Source organism: Acanthaster planci, linkage group LG18, assembly GCF_054643075.1.
Source record: "Acanthaster planci isolate LZ-2023a linkage group LG18, COTS_SCS, whole genome shotgun sequence".
NCBI classification, from domain to species: Eukaryota; Metazoa; Echinodermata; class Asteroidea; order Valvatida; family Acanthasteridae; genus Acanthaster; species Acanthaster planci.
Genome location: NC_141794.1, coordinates 6,148,021 through 6,165,907, shown reverse-complemented (window position 1 = coordinate 6,165,907; position 17,887 = coordinate 6,148,021). Strand labels below are relative to the sequence as shown.

The 17,887-nt window shown below is 41.4% G+C and overlaps 2 protein-coding genes and 1 pseudogene across 4 annotated transcripts; 2 read left to right on the top strand and 1 right to left on the bottom strand.

Moving 5' to 3' along the window:
• The first annotated feature begins 1,891 nt into the window (after nt 1–1,891).
• Nucleotides 1,892–8,649, top strand: LOC110982719 (uncharacterized). Of its 3 annotated transcripts, none has more exons than XM_087148873.1 (7): nt 1,892–2,144; nt 3,589–3,681; nt 4,335–4,594; nt 5,065–5,152; nt 6,213–6,266; nt 6,848–6,941; nt 7,202–8,649. In XM_087148873.1, exons 1-7 carry the CDS (start codon nt 2,078–2,080, stop codon nt 7,557–7,559), a joined length of 1,014 nt encoding a protein of 337 aa, XP_087004999.1. In that variant the 5' UTR covers nt 1,892–2,077; the 3' UTR covers nt 7,560–8,649. The 3 variants fall into 3 exon arrangements, with proteins under 3 accessions (XP_087004999.1, XP_087005000.1, XP_022097045.2); XM_022241353.2 differs by having other exon boundaries at nt 1,896–2,144; nt 3,589–3,732; XM_087148874.1 differs by lacking the exon at nt 6,213–6,266 and having other exon boundaries at nt 1,893–2,144; nt 3,589–3,732.
• Nucleotides 8,240–9,901, top strand: LOC147796125 (uncharacterized; annotated as a pseudogene).
• Nucleotides 9,902–10,007: 106 nt separating this feature from the next.
• On the bottom strand, nt 10,008–17,651 carry LOC110982761 (uncharacterized). Its single transcript, XM_022241401.2, has 14 exons — nt 17,410–17,651; nt 16,514–16,729; nt 15,686–16,069; nt 14,967–15,374; nt 14,334–14,754; nt 14,078–14,239; nt 13,700–13,884; nt 13,427–13,586; nt 13,127–13,238; nt 12,708–12,876; nt 12,423–12,564; nt 12,136–12,301; nt 11,662–11,852; nt 10,008–11,257 (listed from the first exon to the last, which is right to left on the bottom strand). The coding sequence occupies exons 2-14, from the start codon at nt 16,721–16,723 to the stop codon at nt 11,223–11,225; spliced, it is 2,745 nt and encodes a 914-aa protein (XP_022097093.2). The 5' UTR covers nt 16,724–16,729; nt 17,410–17,651; the 3' UTR covers nt 10,008–11,222.
• Nucleotides 17,652–17,887: the final 236 nt, after the last annotated feature.

Genomic DNA, 17,887 nt, shown 5'->3' with positions numbered 1-17,887 from the left:
TGTTACTGGACTATTTCCGTGATCCTCTGCAAGACCCAGTACGTGTAGGCCCTCGATGTATTAAAAACTTCAGAATCGTTCGTCTAACGCAGCACTTTCCTGCACATTTTATTCTGACTGTCGCATGTTACTAGAAATGTCTGGTGTAGGTTGACTGGTAGAAAAAGCACGCTTGGGATTCCGGTTGATTCACTTCAGTGATCATTGTTGCCCAGGGTGAAACCCCCCCATGGGAACTCTTGCCCCCCTCCCCATCCCCCGCCCCCACCCCGGAAAAATGGGATTTGTTTGGGGAGAAACCTGTCGTCACGCCACCTGTATTGTGTAGCCGTGCGTTTAATTCTTGAGTGTGGACATAAACCTCAGTTCATATACTGGATTGAAGTAAGTCTGTGATTAGCCAGGTTTGGTCTGCCTGCTCCGCCGTGTATGCGATACGCGTGGAGTAGGGTACAACATTCATAGTGAGGTGTTGATTCATATCGTTGGTGCCCGAGGACAAACGTGACTGTAACGATTTGATTCCAAGACTACCAACAGTAGCAAGGAAACGTGCACGCCAAACTTGGGCAAATTGTATAGCTTGAAATAGATTTTTGAGAACCTGATAAGCAGTAGCAATAGTCGTTAGGTTTACAGTAAACGCAATGGAAAAGGGGGTTTTTTTGACAGAAGAACTATAAGAGACTTACTCCAATTCGAGAAATGCTGGCTGCTCGTAGATTAAAATTTCAAACCATTTAGTTTTCTTCATTCAGCGGGATATTAATGTTACAAAAGCTTTATGACACAGATGAATAATTAATAGTTCTGCGTCAAATCTTCATTCAATTGGGTTCGGTCTCTACATTTTAGTCGTATTTTTGCCCACAGGGGCTGTAAAGGCATGTCCGGCCGTCAACTACAAAGGTGTAATAATAGACCTCATTCACGAGGAAGCTATTTTTAATCGCGTTCCCAGAATCCACCTCATAGAGGCTCTGCATGGCAGCCATCTTTCCGGTAACTGCTTTTGTTGCAGAGGAATAGTACAAAAGGTCTACCAATGTGTATCCCTGTGAAACAAAAGCTCATACCGGAAAAATGCCTGTCATGCAGAGCCTCTATTCGACGTAATCTATCAAATGGGACGATGCCAGAACTTTTGATTCTATGCCTCACTTTCATGTTAGCTTATATGATGCCTAAAACATTTGTATATAATAAATCACAAATTTCAAATTATTCATCATCGTAAATGAACTTAATTTGTAATGAGCTTTTATTTCATTGCTTTCATTTTTAAATAAAATGGTAACCTCACTTTCAATTCAATACGGCCAACTTGTACAAAAAAGGTCAATTCATTAAATGTTAATCTCACTCGTACTACTAAATATTATATAAAATAAGACCTTCCTTAAAATTAATGGGGCAAATGAAATTTTGAGGCTGTATGTGACGCCAAGCCAGTTGATATTACTGCAATTTGGGCTGCCTGTGAACAGTAGGTAATTTGAGGGAGATCAAGCATAGTGGTGCAGCCAGTACGCTGGCGTCTGTCTGCCGGCCGTGCGGCGACTTAGCAAAGGACATAGCCTAAGTGACGTCCATGCGTGCTCAACAGGTCAGTACAAATTACATGTGTTGGCATAGTACACGAACATTGAAGCAAAGCTCCATGATTGGATAACCAAAGGAAACTAATTTTGTCAAGTTATTCTGAAGAAGATAGTATAGATAAAAACCTAGTCGGACAATGGATGTCGATGATATTTCATAGAATCCATTGTCATTCTAAACAAAACCAACCACCAGACGACTGACACGAGTTGGTGCATACTCATGCTTGGCAAAGGTCGTCCATCCGGTAAGAAAGGAAGTAAACACAAGATATACAGTAACAATCACGTGTGTAATTTCCTCTGATGAAAGTACAAAGAAATAGAAGACGGTTTGTACTATAGCACAGGAATGTACTTACATGAACAAAGTTAGCATGAGTTTCTGACTCTCACTGGCTCTAATTAGACGTTGTAGTGGAGAAAGGACTTATTTCGGCAGTAACACGCATCTTCACCACTGGAAACACACGACTATGTTTCGCTTTTGCTCATATCTTGTGGTCCTCCTTTGCATTGAGCCAATATCAACTAGTTACAGAAGTAAGTACACACACTAGAAACTGACAGTGCTATTGCACAGATGGAACCTTACAAGGACATGGTGTGCCTCGATTGGTTTGATGTCAGCCTGGGAGATTCGGTTAACTCTATGTCTATCATTCTTTGCGTGGCGTTCTTTTATACACTACGGTGTATTTTAAAGCCAACATTAAATATTGTCTTGCAGAGCTATACATGTTGATATTTGAAGAGCCCATTACACAACCCGCCATGACAGTACTGTTGGAGTGTGGTGATCTTTTCATCCGGTTTCGCGTAGGCCTTTAGTGTGAACATGTTTGTAATTTTGAAATCGTCACGCAATAACACAGTTTTTAAATCGATAGTAGTAGATATTATCCTTCACACTGCTTGAAAAAAGCGACATTTGATAGGTTTGTTCACGTTGGACCCGACGGATCATAGTGCCAACACCACCGCTGTAAGTCGATCGCGTTTTCCGTCTGATTCACTGTTGTGAAAGAATGTTCAGAAATGGGGTCGTCAAGTCGGAGATTTCATGTAATCGCGCGATAGGCACAGCTCAATCGATCTATCGTGAGTATCCGCAGGCCAGGCATTTACACGTTTGCTGAATGAATGAAAGCTTAAATAAATACACTTCATCTGGGACTGTAGTGCTGTTTCCTTCCGGTGAAGGAAATGGAGACGTGTATTGGACAGATACGTCCTTTTAACGTCAAATTGTCTAACTAGTCGTGAACATGAATAGCTATCTGCGTGGCTCGACCGAAAGTTAGAGACAGAGAGGGGGGGAGGGAGAGAGAATGAAACAATCGTTTGAACCCCCACCCCACCCTGCTCTTGTCGAAATTATGAAGGAAACTTTGCAGTGAAGACAAACTTAGCATAGACACTTAGTATATGATCTTGCTTCCTTGTAAACGTCGTGCCGTTGACGGTCAAGAAACCGAAGTTATTCGTCTATTGAAGTTCCTATGGGCCTACCTTTCGCGAGAGATATAAGTAATTACCAATCGATGGCAAACAGAAGTCAAACTATAGAAGCAGATTGACCAGACGGAATTTTGGGCTTACGAGACTTACTGAAAGGGCTTACTTACTGAAGGTGATTCTGTATGAACATTACATTTCTCTTCTTTGCCAAGTGTGTAAACCACCTCAAAATTTGGCATCACGGAAACGACGCAGAAAGGTCATAATAGGTTACACAGGAATACCTTGTTTTCTGGGGCCCCTCCTGCCAAAATAATTGCCCTCCTGAAAATGTCGTTCCTGGTTCCCCCCCTGTGACTAAATAGAGCGAGTGCCTTGTGATAAGAATAGTTACTGGCACGTGATGACCTCTGACTTTTAATGACTTGATCGTGTCTATCGAAAATACATGAAACGCAGGATGGTCATCACATGGTTATAATTCAAAACTGAGGGTGTAACCGGTTTTGTTATCTTGATTGCTTAGGTTTAATTGCCTGCAGTTTTGAGTCGGCCTGTGCTTTGAGACAGGATCAGGGAGATGATTTTGACTGGATGGAAGGTCGAGGTCGAATGAAAGGTGACGGCATGTTTGCTCCATCTGGCGATCACACTTACGGCACTTCCGTGGGTTAGTTCCGATGCAGATTGCGTATAGGTTGAGCGTGACCTTCAATTTACAGACCACTCAATAAACTACTGTATAAAACACCGTTACGAGATTCTCTAAAATGTTTGAGAGAAACAATGTTCTAGTATTTTCACATCGTTCATTTCTGTTCACTTTTGGGGTAGATAATTATTGACTTTTAGAAGAAATTTCTGTCCACAGTTGATCCAAAAAGTTCTCAATCAAATTGGCATTTTGGAAAATGATGCTTACACTCCATTGCTCTATACGAAGATTTTCAGGAAGAAATTTTGTCCAAATTTCACAGAAATACAGACTTGCAGTGCAGTTCAAATCTTCCATCTGTCTTTTTCAAACATTACAGTTCATGGGCCACAAAATGATATGAAGAGAATTCGAGGTCTCGCATATCGTGATTTGATCCATGTTAGGCTACCTGCCGTATTTGAGGCATATAGTTACTGGCCCGCAATCTTACACGGTCCTCAAGTCTTGGTAGAGTGTTAAATATTAAATCATGCTGGTTAGCCTGTACCTTTATTCATGATGAATCATGTTCTGTATTGAAACTGTGGTTTATATCTCTACTTTTCGGTCTTAAGGGGTGTATTTTTTTACACCATCTGACGTGACACGTGAAGGACAGTCGGGTAAACTGGTTTCAGAGCCAATGCCACTTGCTGCGAACACCACCGTCTCCGTTGACTTTGTGTATCATATGTTTGACGAGGAAGGACAGGATAGGCTGGGATCTCTTAGGGTGTACATCAACGATGATATGATATGGTCGAGGACTAGGAACCAGGGACCAACGTGGATGCGGGCAATTGTGAACGCGACATCCACCAGCACATCAATACAGGTAAATGTACGAGATGTACATTTACTTGATTTACTGGAATCTCAGGAATCCTTTTGAGGCATCCAGGGGGATGTGTTAGGTAACAATAGTCTAGAATAATTATGGGAATTGGACATGGGGGTACCCCTCTGTCTCATTTCTTGCTGGGTATATACATATGACAAGGACAAGGCAATAAGAGAAAGACACTTCAACATTCTGCAGCGTCATTCGCCATAACCTTTTTGTGACCTTTGGCTGCCAGGTCCCGTCTGTTAAACATTAATTTTTTCAAATAGTCGCGAAAAATAATTTGGTTTTTACGCTTGTGCATTTTGTTTGCACTTAAGATTTTTGAAAATCAAATTGGAAGAATATTTGTGACGGATTTGTGACACAGTTATCACAACTGTCAAAATGCAGTTTTAAAACAGCGGGTTGCATATGATGAAATGTTCACACTAACTTGTGTTTATGATTACTACTTTTAGGTTACTTTTGAAGGTATTCTTGGTGGTATGCACAGTGACATTGGACTCGACGACGTTCTCATTGGAATCTACGAAACAACATCACCAGGTAAAACCCCCACATAACGGTTACACTATGCATGGTATATGAAGCCCACTGAGTTGAAGGTCGGAACTACGGGACAGGGAGTGGGACCAGTTGGCTAGGTACAAAAGAAACTAAAGGTCGCTTCATACTGGGGGCAAACGCGAAAGTGAATTTGACGACAGGAAAAATATGCAGCAACATTTCGCTCGATCGGAGTTGAAATTGTTTCAACCTTTTACGAATTCGCAGCGCGAATATTTGAATCTGACGTCACAGATTCGCGTTTGTTTTCACTTTTGTGCCAGGTATTTATAAACCGATCATAATGCTGTTAATAATTTTCCATGAAATCGCTTCCAGAGTTTTGGATTGTGTGCAATTAAGCCAATCTGGAAACAAAACTTTAGGTCATCGTGACGCAGTGAACGTGGTTCTTTTATTTTCAACGGTGTTGTTTTATCGAATGGAGTATCCATTGCACTCAGCTCTGGTGACGCTACTGAAAGAGAGAAAAATCACTCTTTGCGAAAAGGACTCAGGACAAAACTGTTCCGTGCATGGATCAGATCAAGTTGTCCACTTGTCGATTTCTTTTTCAATTATGTGGGGACGTTGCCACAAAAGAACAAACCTGGAGCTGGCTTACGTGTTGTTATGAGCTAGAGAAGGGATGAGTATTATGGCCGTTGTTCGAATCTTACTGCGGGTCCTAAAATAAAAAGAAGGTAAGAAAGAGAGAGAGAATTCTTTCTCTCTTTCTTACCTTCTTTTAAATTTCTTTCCTGTTGGAAAAGATAAATTTGGAAAGGTAATTCAATTTACTGCCCAAATTTGTAAGCTTGAAGGTTGCTTTTTTATTATTCAACGCGTATATCCAATTAAGCCTCCCTTCCTTGGTGTTACATGCATCACGTAATACAAACAGTTATTAAAAATCCATCGCGTTCCAAATGTGGACATTTGCTTCCAAAGATCAAATAAGCCTATGCGTTTGTTTTAGTCTTCTCATGCAGGTTGACGTTGTACAGATTTCTCGATCAGATTTTGCTTACTGTTTATATGCATAATAATGTATTACCAGATTTCACAACAGAAGTTACGCCAGAAGTTACGCCGTGTGAGACAGATACACAAGGTACTTGTATTGCCATGGGCATAAATATTACACCCTTTAGAGGGTTTAGAATTTCAAAATACTTTCGCCTCCCGGTCTTTGGCTAATGTCCGAGTAGGAAGCTTGAATGTCCTGGTTGAATTATAAATACTATGCTAATCACATTTCAAAACCATTAAACACTTTTATGTTACTAAATAGCCATTAAACACTTTTCTTAACACTTTAATGTTGTCAGTTTGTAAACATGTTTTAATGCTAAGCATGTTTAGAGTTTTGATGGACGGATGTTTAGCCACTGGACATTCGTGTTGAGGAATTGAACACCAAATCCAAATCTTTAAGTAAACATGTTGAAAAAGTGAAAGCAAGATTGTGTTTGAATTCCTAAGGACAGTTTTTAAGAAGTACTATAATGATTTTTTTGATCAGTGTGAAGAATATCGTTGAAATAATAACGCACAAAGCCTGTTAGTACTATTTTATACCGGACCTTAAATGAGCATGTGATGTTTGTAAAATGCATTTCTTTTTTATTTTTGGTGACGGTTGTAAATATTGATTTGAACCGAATAATCAGCGCAGTTTATTTTTATTCTCAGGTTCATGGAAAGTCGTTGCCTGTGTGTCACTGTTGCTTGTTGGTTGCATGGGAATTTGTCTAGTTATTGCTGCAGTGTTTGTACTTAAGATCAGGTTAGTAAAATGTTAAGCACATTTTGCGTAATAACCGTTTTTGTTATTGTTTACTCTAAACTGGGTAGTCACTAGTTTCATTCTTTCGGATTTAGAGAGTACGACAAAAATCACTCTACTTTCCACTTTCCTACTTTAAGAATAAAATAGTTCTTCTCTTTGGGTCTGTATTATTAGGTAAATCAAGCTTTTACCGTTTTACCATCAAATCTGTTTCCTATATTTAAGGTATTTATCGTTTTTCTTCTTTTTATTTTTAGAAAGAAGATTAACATGACAAAGGGGAGTGTACCTAGTAACGTCCATCTCGAAAGTGGATCAAGAAACGCAGCCCCTAAACAGTGTCATGCAGGTGAAGACCCTGATGGGTATTTGCCACTGAACGCAGCCATTGCAAAGACCGCCGATAAAGGCATCTCGTCTGGTACCGCGTCTGCTCCACAAGTGGAAAGATATGGAGACCTGTACCTCCAACCCACTCCACCCCAGCAAGCAAGGAAAACGATGCCACACACTGACAGACCATGCAACCTTTTCCTCAGATCGCGCAAAGTCTCGTGGAATAATGACAATAAGGATAACCAGGACTGTGATTACGAGTGCTTAGCCTCCGAATAGGAACAGAGTGGATGGGATATAATTTTCCATGCCTCCTGCTTTATGGAAGAGCCGCAGTGGGCAAACGCAACGTTTTGTGCTTGAAAATATTCCCATACCCGCCACCCTGGAGGAATGTTGGATCTATATGACCCTACACTTTGGTACCGATCAGATCCAAAGATGTACAAATGCGCCGTTTTGACAAAATGTATACAATTAGTCATGTTAAGTTGCATTACCACACAGCTACCCTCCCAAGTTGATTGACATGTGTCCACCCCTGGGGGGCAAGTTTAGGGTTGAGGATTTAGTTATCACTATCCCCCTATCTCGCGCACGGATTAAGGCCACATTCATTTAGAATTTATTTATAACGTTTACTTTATGCTTCAGAGGGGTTAGGCTACAGCTTGTACTTTGTATTTGTCGATTCTCAAATGCTAAAAATTATACTCAGAATAAGACGTGAAGAGACTTCTTTCACGCGACGGGTGTTTCGAGGGAAAGAAAAATGTCATTTGATTTATTTGTTGGTCGTGTTTTCGCCATGAGAGAAAATAAATAAGACTTGAGGCTATTTCTCCTGAAGACGAACAGAGCACACTGTTCGAAACGTCGAGTGAACCCCGGTTCTTTTCAGAACCACACACACTCAAAGAGAGAATTTGATTACATGGTGTCACCGCAAACTTCACATAATGAGAGAAAATGTAGTAAGGCGCGTCTAATAAAACGCATTCAATGCTTGTAACGTGGATGTTTTCAAGGGTTTATGGTCACTCTATAAACTAGGGGTCTCAAAGTGTGACATTTGAACAATTCTGCGTCCCAGGTTTGCCGGACCTGTGATATTTGACATGGAAAATCACTGAATGTGACTCCAACCTACTCTTATTTTTATGGCAGGCAATTGGCATCACTTATTCACTCTTGGAACTTGTAATCTTTATCAAAATCATATGTCAGATGCGACGGGACACGAACAAATTTTGACCAAAATTTATAGAATGACCCTTGCACGAATATTTAAATAGGGCCTACATGGAAATACTGCAGTCTCATGTTTGGATGTTTCTCGAAACATAACAATACAGTTGGTTAATTTGAATGGTTTCTGTACAGGTGTTAGCTCTTCTGTCTCCTGGAAAGGGATTCTTTTAAGTCTCAAACGATCTTGAGTGATCTGCCAAATGAACTTATAGTTCGTATACTTTGCAATCTAACTGTTAAAGATCTCTGCCAAATGTCTTTATGCAGTCGATTCTTAAGAGGCGTGGCAAATGACGATTACTTGTGGCGCCGTCTTTGCCAAGATAAGGGGTGAGATTAGTACAGGGCCATCCAAGAAAGTACCATTTGCCACGACTGGTCAAGACCGGTGCCAACTCGGTATAAAAGGGGTGCCCCCCCCAACGTTCCCGGTCGATCTTGTCAAAGCTGGTTCAGAGAGGCCTGAACTGAATGCCGCAAGGTGAATGCTTCAAGGTGTACATGAAAGCGAAACACCTGAGAAAACTTCTAAAAAAAAATCGCTGCTATTAAGTTACACTTGAGTCTTGGATGGGTCAAAAACGTTACGACAGCGTTGGTCACGCCATCGATGTACGAGAACGGAGGCTCTGTAATTTGGCTGGGGAAGGGGACTGTTTAGGTGCATGTTGGTTTCCTTAATCATACTTTGCAGACTGGAGATCTTTCTACTGGGAAACGCCATCACATCATGCTAGTAGGTGTCAGTTGCTTTCGTGACGCTCTGAAGATGAAGGATGCCGTCGTAGCTGCAGGATGCTGGGATCGTAGTATTCGCACCTACTCTGTCAAGATTGGACAGCAACTGCGCGTTATGTCTGGACATCGTCAGGCAGTGTCTTTATGTCTTCTTTGATGGCGACACTATCGTTAGAGTTGCTCAGTTAGAAAATAAGTATAGAGGAGAGTACACAGACAGTGACGTGCACGTGTGGAATGTTGAAGATGGTGCTTGTCGATGTATCCTCCTAAACGCGTCCAGGGAGGCATATCTCATTCAATTGGACTATTCTGTTTATAGCAGTCATACAAATCAAGTGTGGGATGCATGCGGTGGCTCTTGCATACAGCGAGTTACTTGCTGATGTGACCAGATTGATAGCGTCATCTTGGAGATGGCACCTTCACATCTTACGATACGATCGTGAAGGCTTGACATCTGGAATTTGCAAGATGCGCTAAGACATTTCAAGTGCCATTTGTGCCATAGTGTACGATTCCAGAGATGATAAAGTAATCTATGATTTATAGGATTAAGTTCAAGCAACAGAAAAGCAAAAGCCTAGAGCAATGTACAGGCAGAAGCACTCAGCTCAAGTGAAAACCCTGAAGTGATTTCTGTTACCCAGAAAGCTCTTTATATGGAGATTGAATGGGAATAGATCACACGAGGGAACACCCCCAAAAACCAAGGATGCTTTCATTCAATCAACATGATAGTGATTACATGTGGGTGAATATTTTTAATCTATATTCTTAACCTATATTAAAATACAGGAACTCGAAGAGAAATAACAACGTATGCTGGATTTTTATAAGTAGGACCTACACTTAAAAGTATTTCACAGGTACAACGCTTATTAAAATGCAGGAACTCGAAACCAAATAACAATGTAAGCTGGATTTTTATAAGTACACTTAAAAAGTTAAAAAACTGTAACCACCGGCATAAGGAACTTAAGGAATGCCAAAGATTGGCAAAGTTTCACAACTTAAAAACATGCAGACATAACCTGCTCAAATCCAAGATAACCGAATTAAGGTTTACATGCATTCCAACTAGGAGTTGGACTAATCATCCAAGTAGTGAATGTGTGCCCCCCCTCCATAAATGAATAAATAAAAACCGAAAACGTGATGTGACCATGCCGCCCCGCAAGAGGGATGGATCGTTAAGGACACGTAGGATCCTTGTGACCCTAGACCGATACCCCCCCCATAAACACTTTACCAACGCATTCATATAGAAGGCCTAATTGCTTTTCATGTCGAATATCTCCCGAACTAATTGGGCAGTTCAGTTTCATTTTCAATATAAACCATGATTATGTTTAAAATCTTCGGGAATGTGTCCAACTAAGCATCATCAAATGACAAATGACTGACACTGATGGATGGGGCAATCTGGTTGAAGGCGCCTTTCCACAATGTGGGCCGAGGGTTTTTTGGTTCGTTACGTAACCGAGGCGTCCATGCGTTTCACTTTCACGGACACAAAAATCGACTCCATTGACATAACACACATTTGCATTGCGTTTTGCCGTCAAAATCGCCCACAAGCGATTCTAAAGGAGACGCAACGCTTGGCGCAAGTGTGGACGCGTATTATGGAAAGGCACCTTCAGATGAACTACATGTAAATAAAAGACCGTTCAAATCCACTACCGTAACGGCCGACCTACTGAAAAGGCGACTCGGATTAAAATGATCGAAACTGTAAGATTTTAATCATAAATTATAACCAAGGCAACAAAATGTTCAAACTGGCATCAACGACTATATACATAATTCTTTATGAAGAAAATAATCTCAGTGTCGGTCTTCTCTCACTGTTTACAATCACTATTTACAATAGACGAAATTCTGTCCAAGCCTTTGTACACTAGATGTCACACCTTGCATTACAGGTGTAGGCCGCTGTCCTTTTTACGTCTAGTATAAGCCATTGATGACCAAAGACTTCAAACCTGTAGGGAAAAATGCATCCATGGGTTAATTACAACAGAAACATAAACGTCATAAATGAAAACAAAAATTGAGAATAAATCTCCATGAACCTAGTCGACGTAGATTTTTAATATTTCTTCAGGGCTGCGTTAAATATTCATTATTCCCTTTTCTTCCACGACGATAATTAATGCAACAAGGAAATGAACTGGAACATTAAGGTAGGGCAAATTTCACGTGAGGTTCTTGACAAAGAAAAGCTGTGTCCAAAATTTGTAGCTTTAGTTGAAAATAAAACGTGAAACTACGACATCGGCTGTAACACATTTTCCAGCGCCACGTGTTAGTTCTGCCACAGCTCCATGACTTGGACCTTCCGATGTGGCTGGATCTTTTTCCTGCAATTGACGGAAAATAAACCCACCTGCTACGGCTGACTGGAATCCTGCGTTGTAATCCGTTGCCACTTCGTTCTGAACGAAGTCCCGCCGATTGTTGACGAAACCGTCGTTCTGATCCGGCCCGCCCACCAGAGCGCCCTCTAGAACTTGAGGGTTTGGGTCGCTGCCGTCGAGATTGCCCCAATCGCAAGGGGCAGGCATGTCAGGACAAGAGCTGAAATAAAATGAACGAATGAATGAAGGGCTCACAAGACAATGAATGTGAGAAATGGGAACATCAGATTTGAAGCAAAAATAATTCATTCAAACTACAATGAGGGAATGTTCTTGCAGGACAGTGGTACAAATTTTTACATTTCCCCGCGTGTAATCCCGGATTTTAAAATCATGTCATGTCAAGGAATGTGACCGTGGAAAACACACATTCACCTGCTTTGAAAACACTTCTAACTTGGCAGATGTAATCTTTTAAAAATGTAAAATTTGCATTGTTTTACCTTGCTCGATGATGCGGGGAATGAGGTGGGTTATTGCCAAAGCCTACGACATAACTCCTGCCTGCATCACCCAACATGTAGTTGATCTGCTGCTTGGCAAAGTCTCTGTATTTTGTCGCGTCCATTCCTTCGTGTGCAGCAACAAGGGCCAGGAAAGCCGTGTTGGCTGTCAAAAAATCCAAGCATTATTTTATTACAATAGCAATCCAAAACATACTCTGCAATGAAATCTTCAATTTAGACCAAAAGGGAAAATTCTGATGGCCCTGACAACACTCGATCTTTACCTGCATAACGGTTAGTTCCCCACTGGTCCCTCCATGCCAATCCCTTTGGTGTGTAGTGTATGTTCCCTGGTTGCCAGCTATCTAAGAAATCAGTGATTGCAGTCTGGTACCGAGAGGCACCGGTTAGCTGGTACATCAGCATCTGCAAAATACGAAGCAAAAAAATGAATAAATAAATAAAAGCGCAAGCACTGTTTTCAACCTTACATCTGACAGCATTTTTACTTAAGATTCCTCCATATTTTTGAAGTTGTATCAACAAGGCTTTTCAAATGTATTACTAACCATAACACCAGCTTTCTTATCATCCCATGAAAATGCCCAAGGAGTGCCACTCCCGATATTGAAGGTGTCATAGTGGGCCGTTGCTGCCGTCACGTAGCTGCTGTCCCCGGTGGCGCGCGCCAGCCAGGCTGCACTCCAAGCCAGCTCATCCCCATAACCGCTGTGAGAACTTCAGAACAATATCAAAGACAACCGGAAAGAAGATTATTTTTCTTCTTAAGACTAAATTATACAGTAACCTATTGACATTTAATAACTGTCCAACTGCCTAATTTCACTTCGATGCTGTTCCTGTGCGATTTTTTTTCTTGAGATATTGCGAGTATAGGCAAGGCCAAGAAGCATATGCACAACAATGGAATTTAATGATATGTCAAAAAGAATGCCTTCTCAGTTCAAGTAACAAAGTGAAGACTCACTCGTAGAAACTTGCAGCGTTGGGAATGGCGTCTGTGTATTTTCCTCTCCACCTGTTGGCAAAATCGTAAAGTTCTCTAGCGTGTTGAAGAAGTTCATCGGCGTATGCTGGGTCTACAAAAACAGGTGAAAAAAGCGCAGCAATTAGTTTGCATACAGTAAAATTCAGTGAAGTTTAAAGTTATCTTCATCCATAAACATGCTCTCTACACTGCATCATGACACCCTCCAGGCTCAGTATTACAGAACCAAACACTGTTCAGGAAACCCTTTTTATTGATAAGTAGCAGGTTTTATCTCACCAGTTTCTCTAAAGGCAATACTAGAAGCAGCCAACGCCGCGGCCGTTTCACCAGCGATCTCAGTCCCAGGGTTGGCAGCAGTAATCTTAAAAGCTGGTCGGTTTATCGTCATGTCCTCAGGACGACCCCAATATGCGTGATCGAGGTGGCCGTCTCCAACCTGGATGATTGAAATATGAATTGCATTTATAATATTATATAGTATATGGCATTATGCACATTCGTGTGGACAGAGAACCATTTTTTTCCTGATTGAGTCATCGTTCGTCTTACCTGTGCGTAGAATTCATACATTCCTGTGTGGCATTTCAGGAAGTAGTCAGTTGCCCACTTGATGCAATCCAGCATGTTGACTAATTCACCTGACCCAATGTAGGCATCACGGTACTCGACTAAGCCCCACGCAAGAACAGTTACAGTGGATGCCATCGGGAAACCGAATTTCACGTGATCTCCAGCTGAAGTCGAAGAAATAACACAAATTGCTCAATAAAAGTACCAACCTCTATGATGGTGCAAATCCCTTTTTTATTGGGGGAAGGGGTTGCTTGTTTTGATTTTGAGATGTTGCGCTATTTGGTCTTTTCTTCATCATTGCAACAATCATCCAAATATTTGATTTGTCAGAGAAAACTTCTTTCTTGAACCTACCATCAAACCATCCACCAGTCAGATCCTCCCCGTTTAAGCCTCTATCGTTCACGGTGCTGTCAGCTCTCCAAGGAATGCGATTATTAGCAGGCAGAGGTCCTGATCGTTGTGCCTCATAAAATAAAATGGACTTGTGGATGACCTCAGCGTAGTCATAGGGAGCTATAAAAGAGTAAAGACAGCGAATGTAAGTTGAACTCACTTTAAGCTAAACTAAACCTCTGAATCAATGACAAATGGGACAGTTCAACCTTACCTGACGACGGTGTTGGAGGTACGCCTGTTGTGGTGGCCTTTGCCGTTGTTGGCAGCGCTGGGGTTGAGGGTTCGCTGACTGGAAAAGTTGTCTGTTCAGAAACGGGCTGTATGGTGCGAGGTTCAGTGGGAGGTTCGGTTGGAGGGACCGTGGAACGATATGTGGAAGGTTCAGTGCGAGTTTCAGTGGTGTGTGCCTTGGATATCGTCGTTGAAACTTCTGTTGCACCTGTTGGAGTCGGCGTGATGGAGCAATCGGGTTGGCCAATCATTCGAGCAGTGAAACTGGGCGTGTTTGAAGCTGAGGCTTGGAACTGCTCTCGCAAGACGGCGCCAACTAACTGATCAGCATTGTAGTCTTTGTTCTTGATCAAGTACGTCTTTCCTCCGTCCAGAATACTGAGAACATTAGCTCTGTATACCTAGGATAGACAAATGGTCATTAAAGGAAAATAGATTTCAGTCAACCAATTTTAGCGTCCAGATAAAATTAATTTGTACTTGCACACTAGCAAGAGACCAAACATACAAGAAATAAGTGCAGTCATCTCAGACAACTTGGGTTAGAAGACTCAGGAGAAATTCCGGTAAGTGGCAAACAAATGGAAGAGGTACACAGTAAAACAAACCTTACCTGCAGGTTCAAAACCGGCTCTGAAAACTTGAGTTCGACCAGCCAACCCCCGGACACTTCGTTCCGAATCGGGATCACAATCTCGCCTTTGAAGTTTCCAGGCCACTCGTCCACAATATTTGTAAGCGGACATTGCAGGGTTGAAGCAGCCGTTGTTGGCGAGGTGGCGTCTGGCTCGGATGTGGGCGGCGGGAGTGTTGTAGACGGGTGACAGGATACGGCCGAGTCTCCTTGGCAACATTCTGGTTGACCGACCATGTGGACAGTAAAACTGGGAGTTACTGCTGCAGAAGCCTGGAATCTTTGGATATGTTCAATCCCCTCAGCGAGATCGGCATTATAATGCTTGTTTCTGAGTCGATAAATTTTGCCTCCTTGCAGGATGTCCGTAATTTGTGCATCATACACCTGCAGCAATATCAAAACACAAAATTATGTTTAGAATTCTATTGAAGATATTCGCTAAGATTCCTTCGATTACGCCTTGTGGTCTAAGAAATCAAAAAATTAGGGCTTACTCTACGAATGAAATCTACTACACTTTGTACCGATAATACTTCATTCACAGAACAAATTGGCTGAAGATTTTTTCTTCCTCTTTCGATCGTCCTAGCAGATCCTGGGATCTTTCCTACTGGGGTGTCTTCCGATCCCTGTATAATTAATCTTTATCAACGAAGTTGGTTTTTCACTCAAGAGAAACGTCCAGCAAAAATTACCTGAAGATTGAAAACTGGATCAGAGAACACAAGTTCTGCCACCCAGCCACTAGTCACTTCGTACTCGACCAGTACCCTGAACTCTCCGTCGAAGTTCCCAGGCCATTCATGGGTGACTTCAGCAGAGGAGCAGCAGGTCCTGCAACCCAAGGGAGTGGCAACCAATGGCCGTGGTGTGGTAGGAATAACCGCCCCGTCTAAACACTGACCACAGTCCGCCTGGCCTAGCAAACGAACAGTAAAGCTGGGTGACGGTCCGTTAAACTGACCGAGGAAACTCATGACCAGGTTTCTTCCTGGGGAGAGGTTTCTATTCCAATGTTTGTTCTTTAAGATGTACAGGGAAGAGTTACTTTTAGTGCTCCTGATGTCTGCTCTCCAAATCTGTAAGGGATAAAATATGGAAATAAATGTTATAACTCTGGGTTATGCTAACCACCGAACCAAAGGCTTTCTTGGAGGAATTGCAACTATATCTCAATTATTTCAATTTGAACAGTTCTAAAATCGTATTCTGTGTAGAATAGACACAGGAAGTAAAACCAAACTTGTGTCAATGAAAGCTCGTCGTCAAACTTGAAGGTTTTATGATATAAGTGGGTATAGTTTGAGAGCTATGTATCTCAGTAGCCAGAATTTTAAAAATTGCAACATAAAGTATATAAGTGGTAAAAATATCGGAAGCGCGCGCCCCTTTCGTGAAGAAAGGTGATTATTTCAGACTCTCGAACAATGTTTAGTCTGATTTTTCCTGATTTTTGCTCACATATTTCTAAAAATTATGCTCTTGAAATGTTTGCACAGAGACACATTATTTTAGCATCTTACCTGAAGGTTTGTGACTGGCTTGGAGAACTGCAGTTCCAGGGTCCAACCCTCAGACACCGAGTTCGTGATAGGAATTGAAAACTCGGCATCAAAGTTATTAGGCCACTGATTCCTGATGTACGTCGTGCTTCCACAAGTGTAACATGCTGCGTTGACCACTGAAGAGCAGACTACCAGGAGGTCAAAACACAGTAGCATGAATCGCAGCATCTTGTTCTGCGGAATATCACATTTGAAAAAAAAATCAGCTCTACACAAAAGCGTTGATGCTTTCAATTCCATTGATGATTAATTGATATGGCTCCGTGAGTGTTTTCCTAGTTGAATCGCGAATGGTTAGAGATAGATAACTTAACTTGCTAAAAACAGAATGATATACTGAAAAATCAGTCCACGATGAATTAAGTTTTCCCTTTTGGAAAGACGACTGTCCCTCTCCATTTACATAATCGTGACTGTATCTCCGCACTTCACATGGCATGTAATAAGAACAACTTTTGTATTAGATCATAGCACACAAAACAGTTTTAAAAATTTTTATATCCATTGGAATGTTGCAGCTGAATAGTTCGTTACAATTCACTGATGAAATTGTTCCGCATATTACAGAAATCTGTCCTTTTCATTAATTATTCAATTATAATTGTAACATTTTAAGCAATAGAGCAATCCAGAATTTCATGTTAACATTATTCTAGAGGCACTGTAAAATCAAATGAAAACTTTGTGGTGCTAAATTTTCATTATCATGATAACCATTTCCAAAATCTTCTTTTGAAGTTTTTTCACTGTCTTAAAAAGACATCAGTTTTTAATTTTTTCGTGAGCTGTCACTTATGGTTTACTGATAAATAACCACCCACTTCACAGATGGCAGTGCAGTTATTTACACTTACCTGTTTGATGAGGATTCCCAAAGATCTGATAACTTTTCTCGGTTACTGACGATTGACTAAGTTATGTCTGATGTTCCTTTCCTAAAGCTCGCTGGAGACGGTTGAATTCATTAGGTCAGAGCCAAGCAAGTCCCTGGGCTTTTATGCTGTGTGGGTTCGGTCTGTTTACCGATTTGCTGGACAAAGCTTTGTATTCATTGAGGCGGATTAGGGGAAGACCTGTTAGTCAGTAGACAAGAAGGACGTCTGGGTATGTCACGGTGATTGGCTCACGGTCGGAGGGGGTAAGAACCTGTCAGCAAATTCATGATTTTCAAAACATGGACTACGTAATAGTGTGCGTCACGATAACTTTCGACCAATTAGGGCAGCTGACACACAACATGAGACTACGTCATACCAATTGTCGACACACGTTTAATAGCAGCAATAGAACATCTTGACAGCGTAAAAACTTTGTGCTGTGTGAGTGCATGCG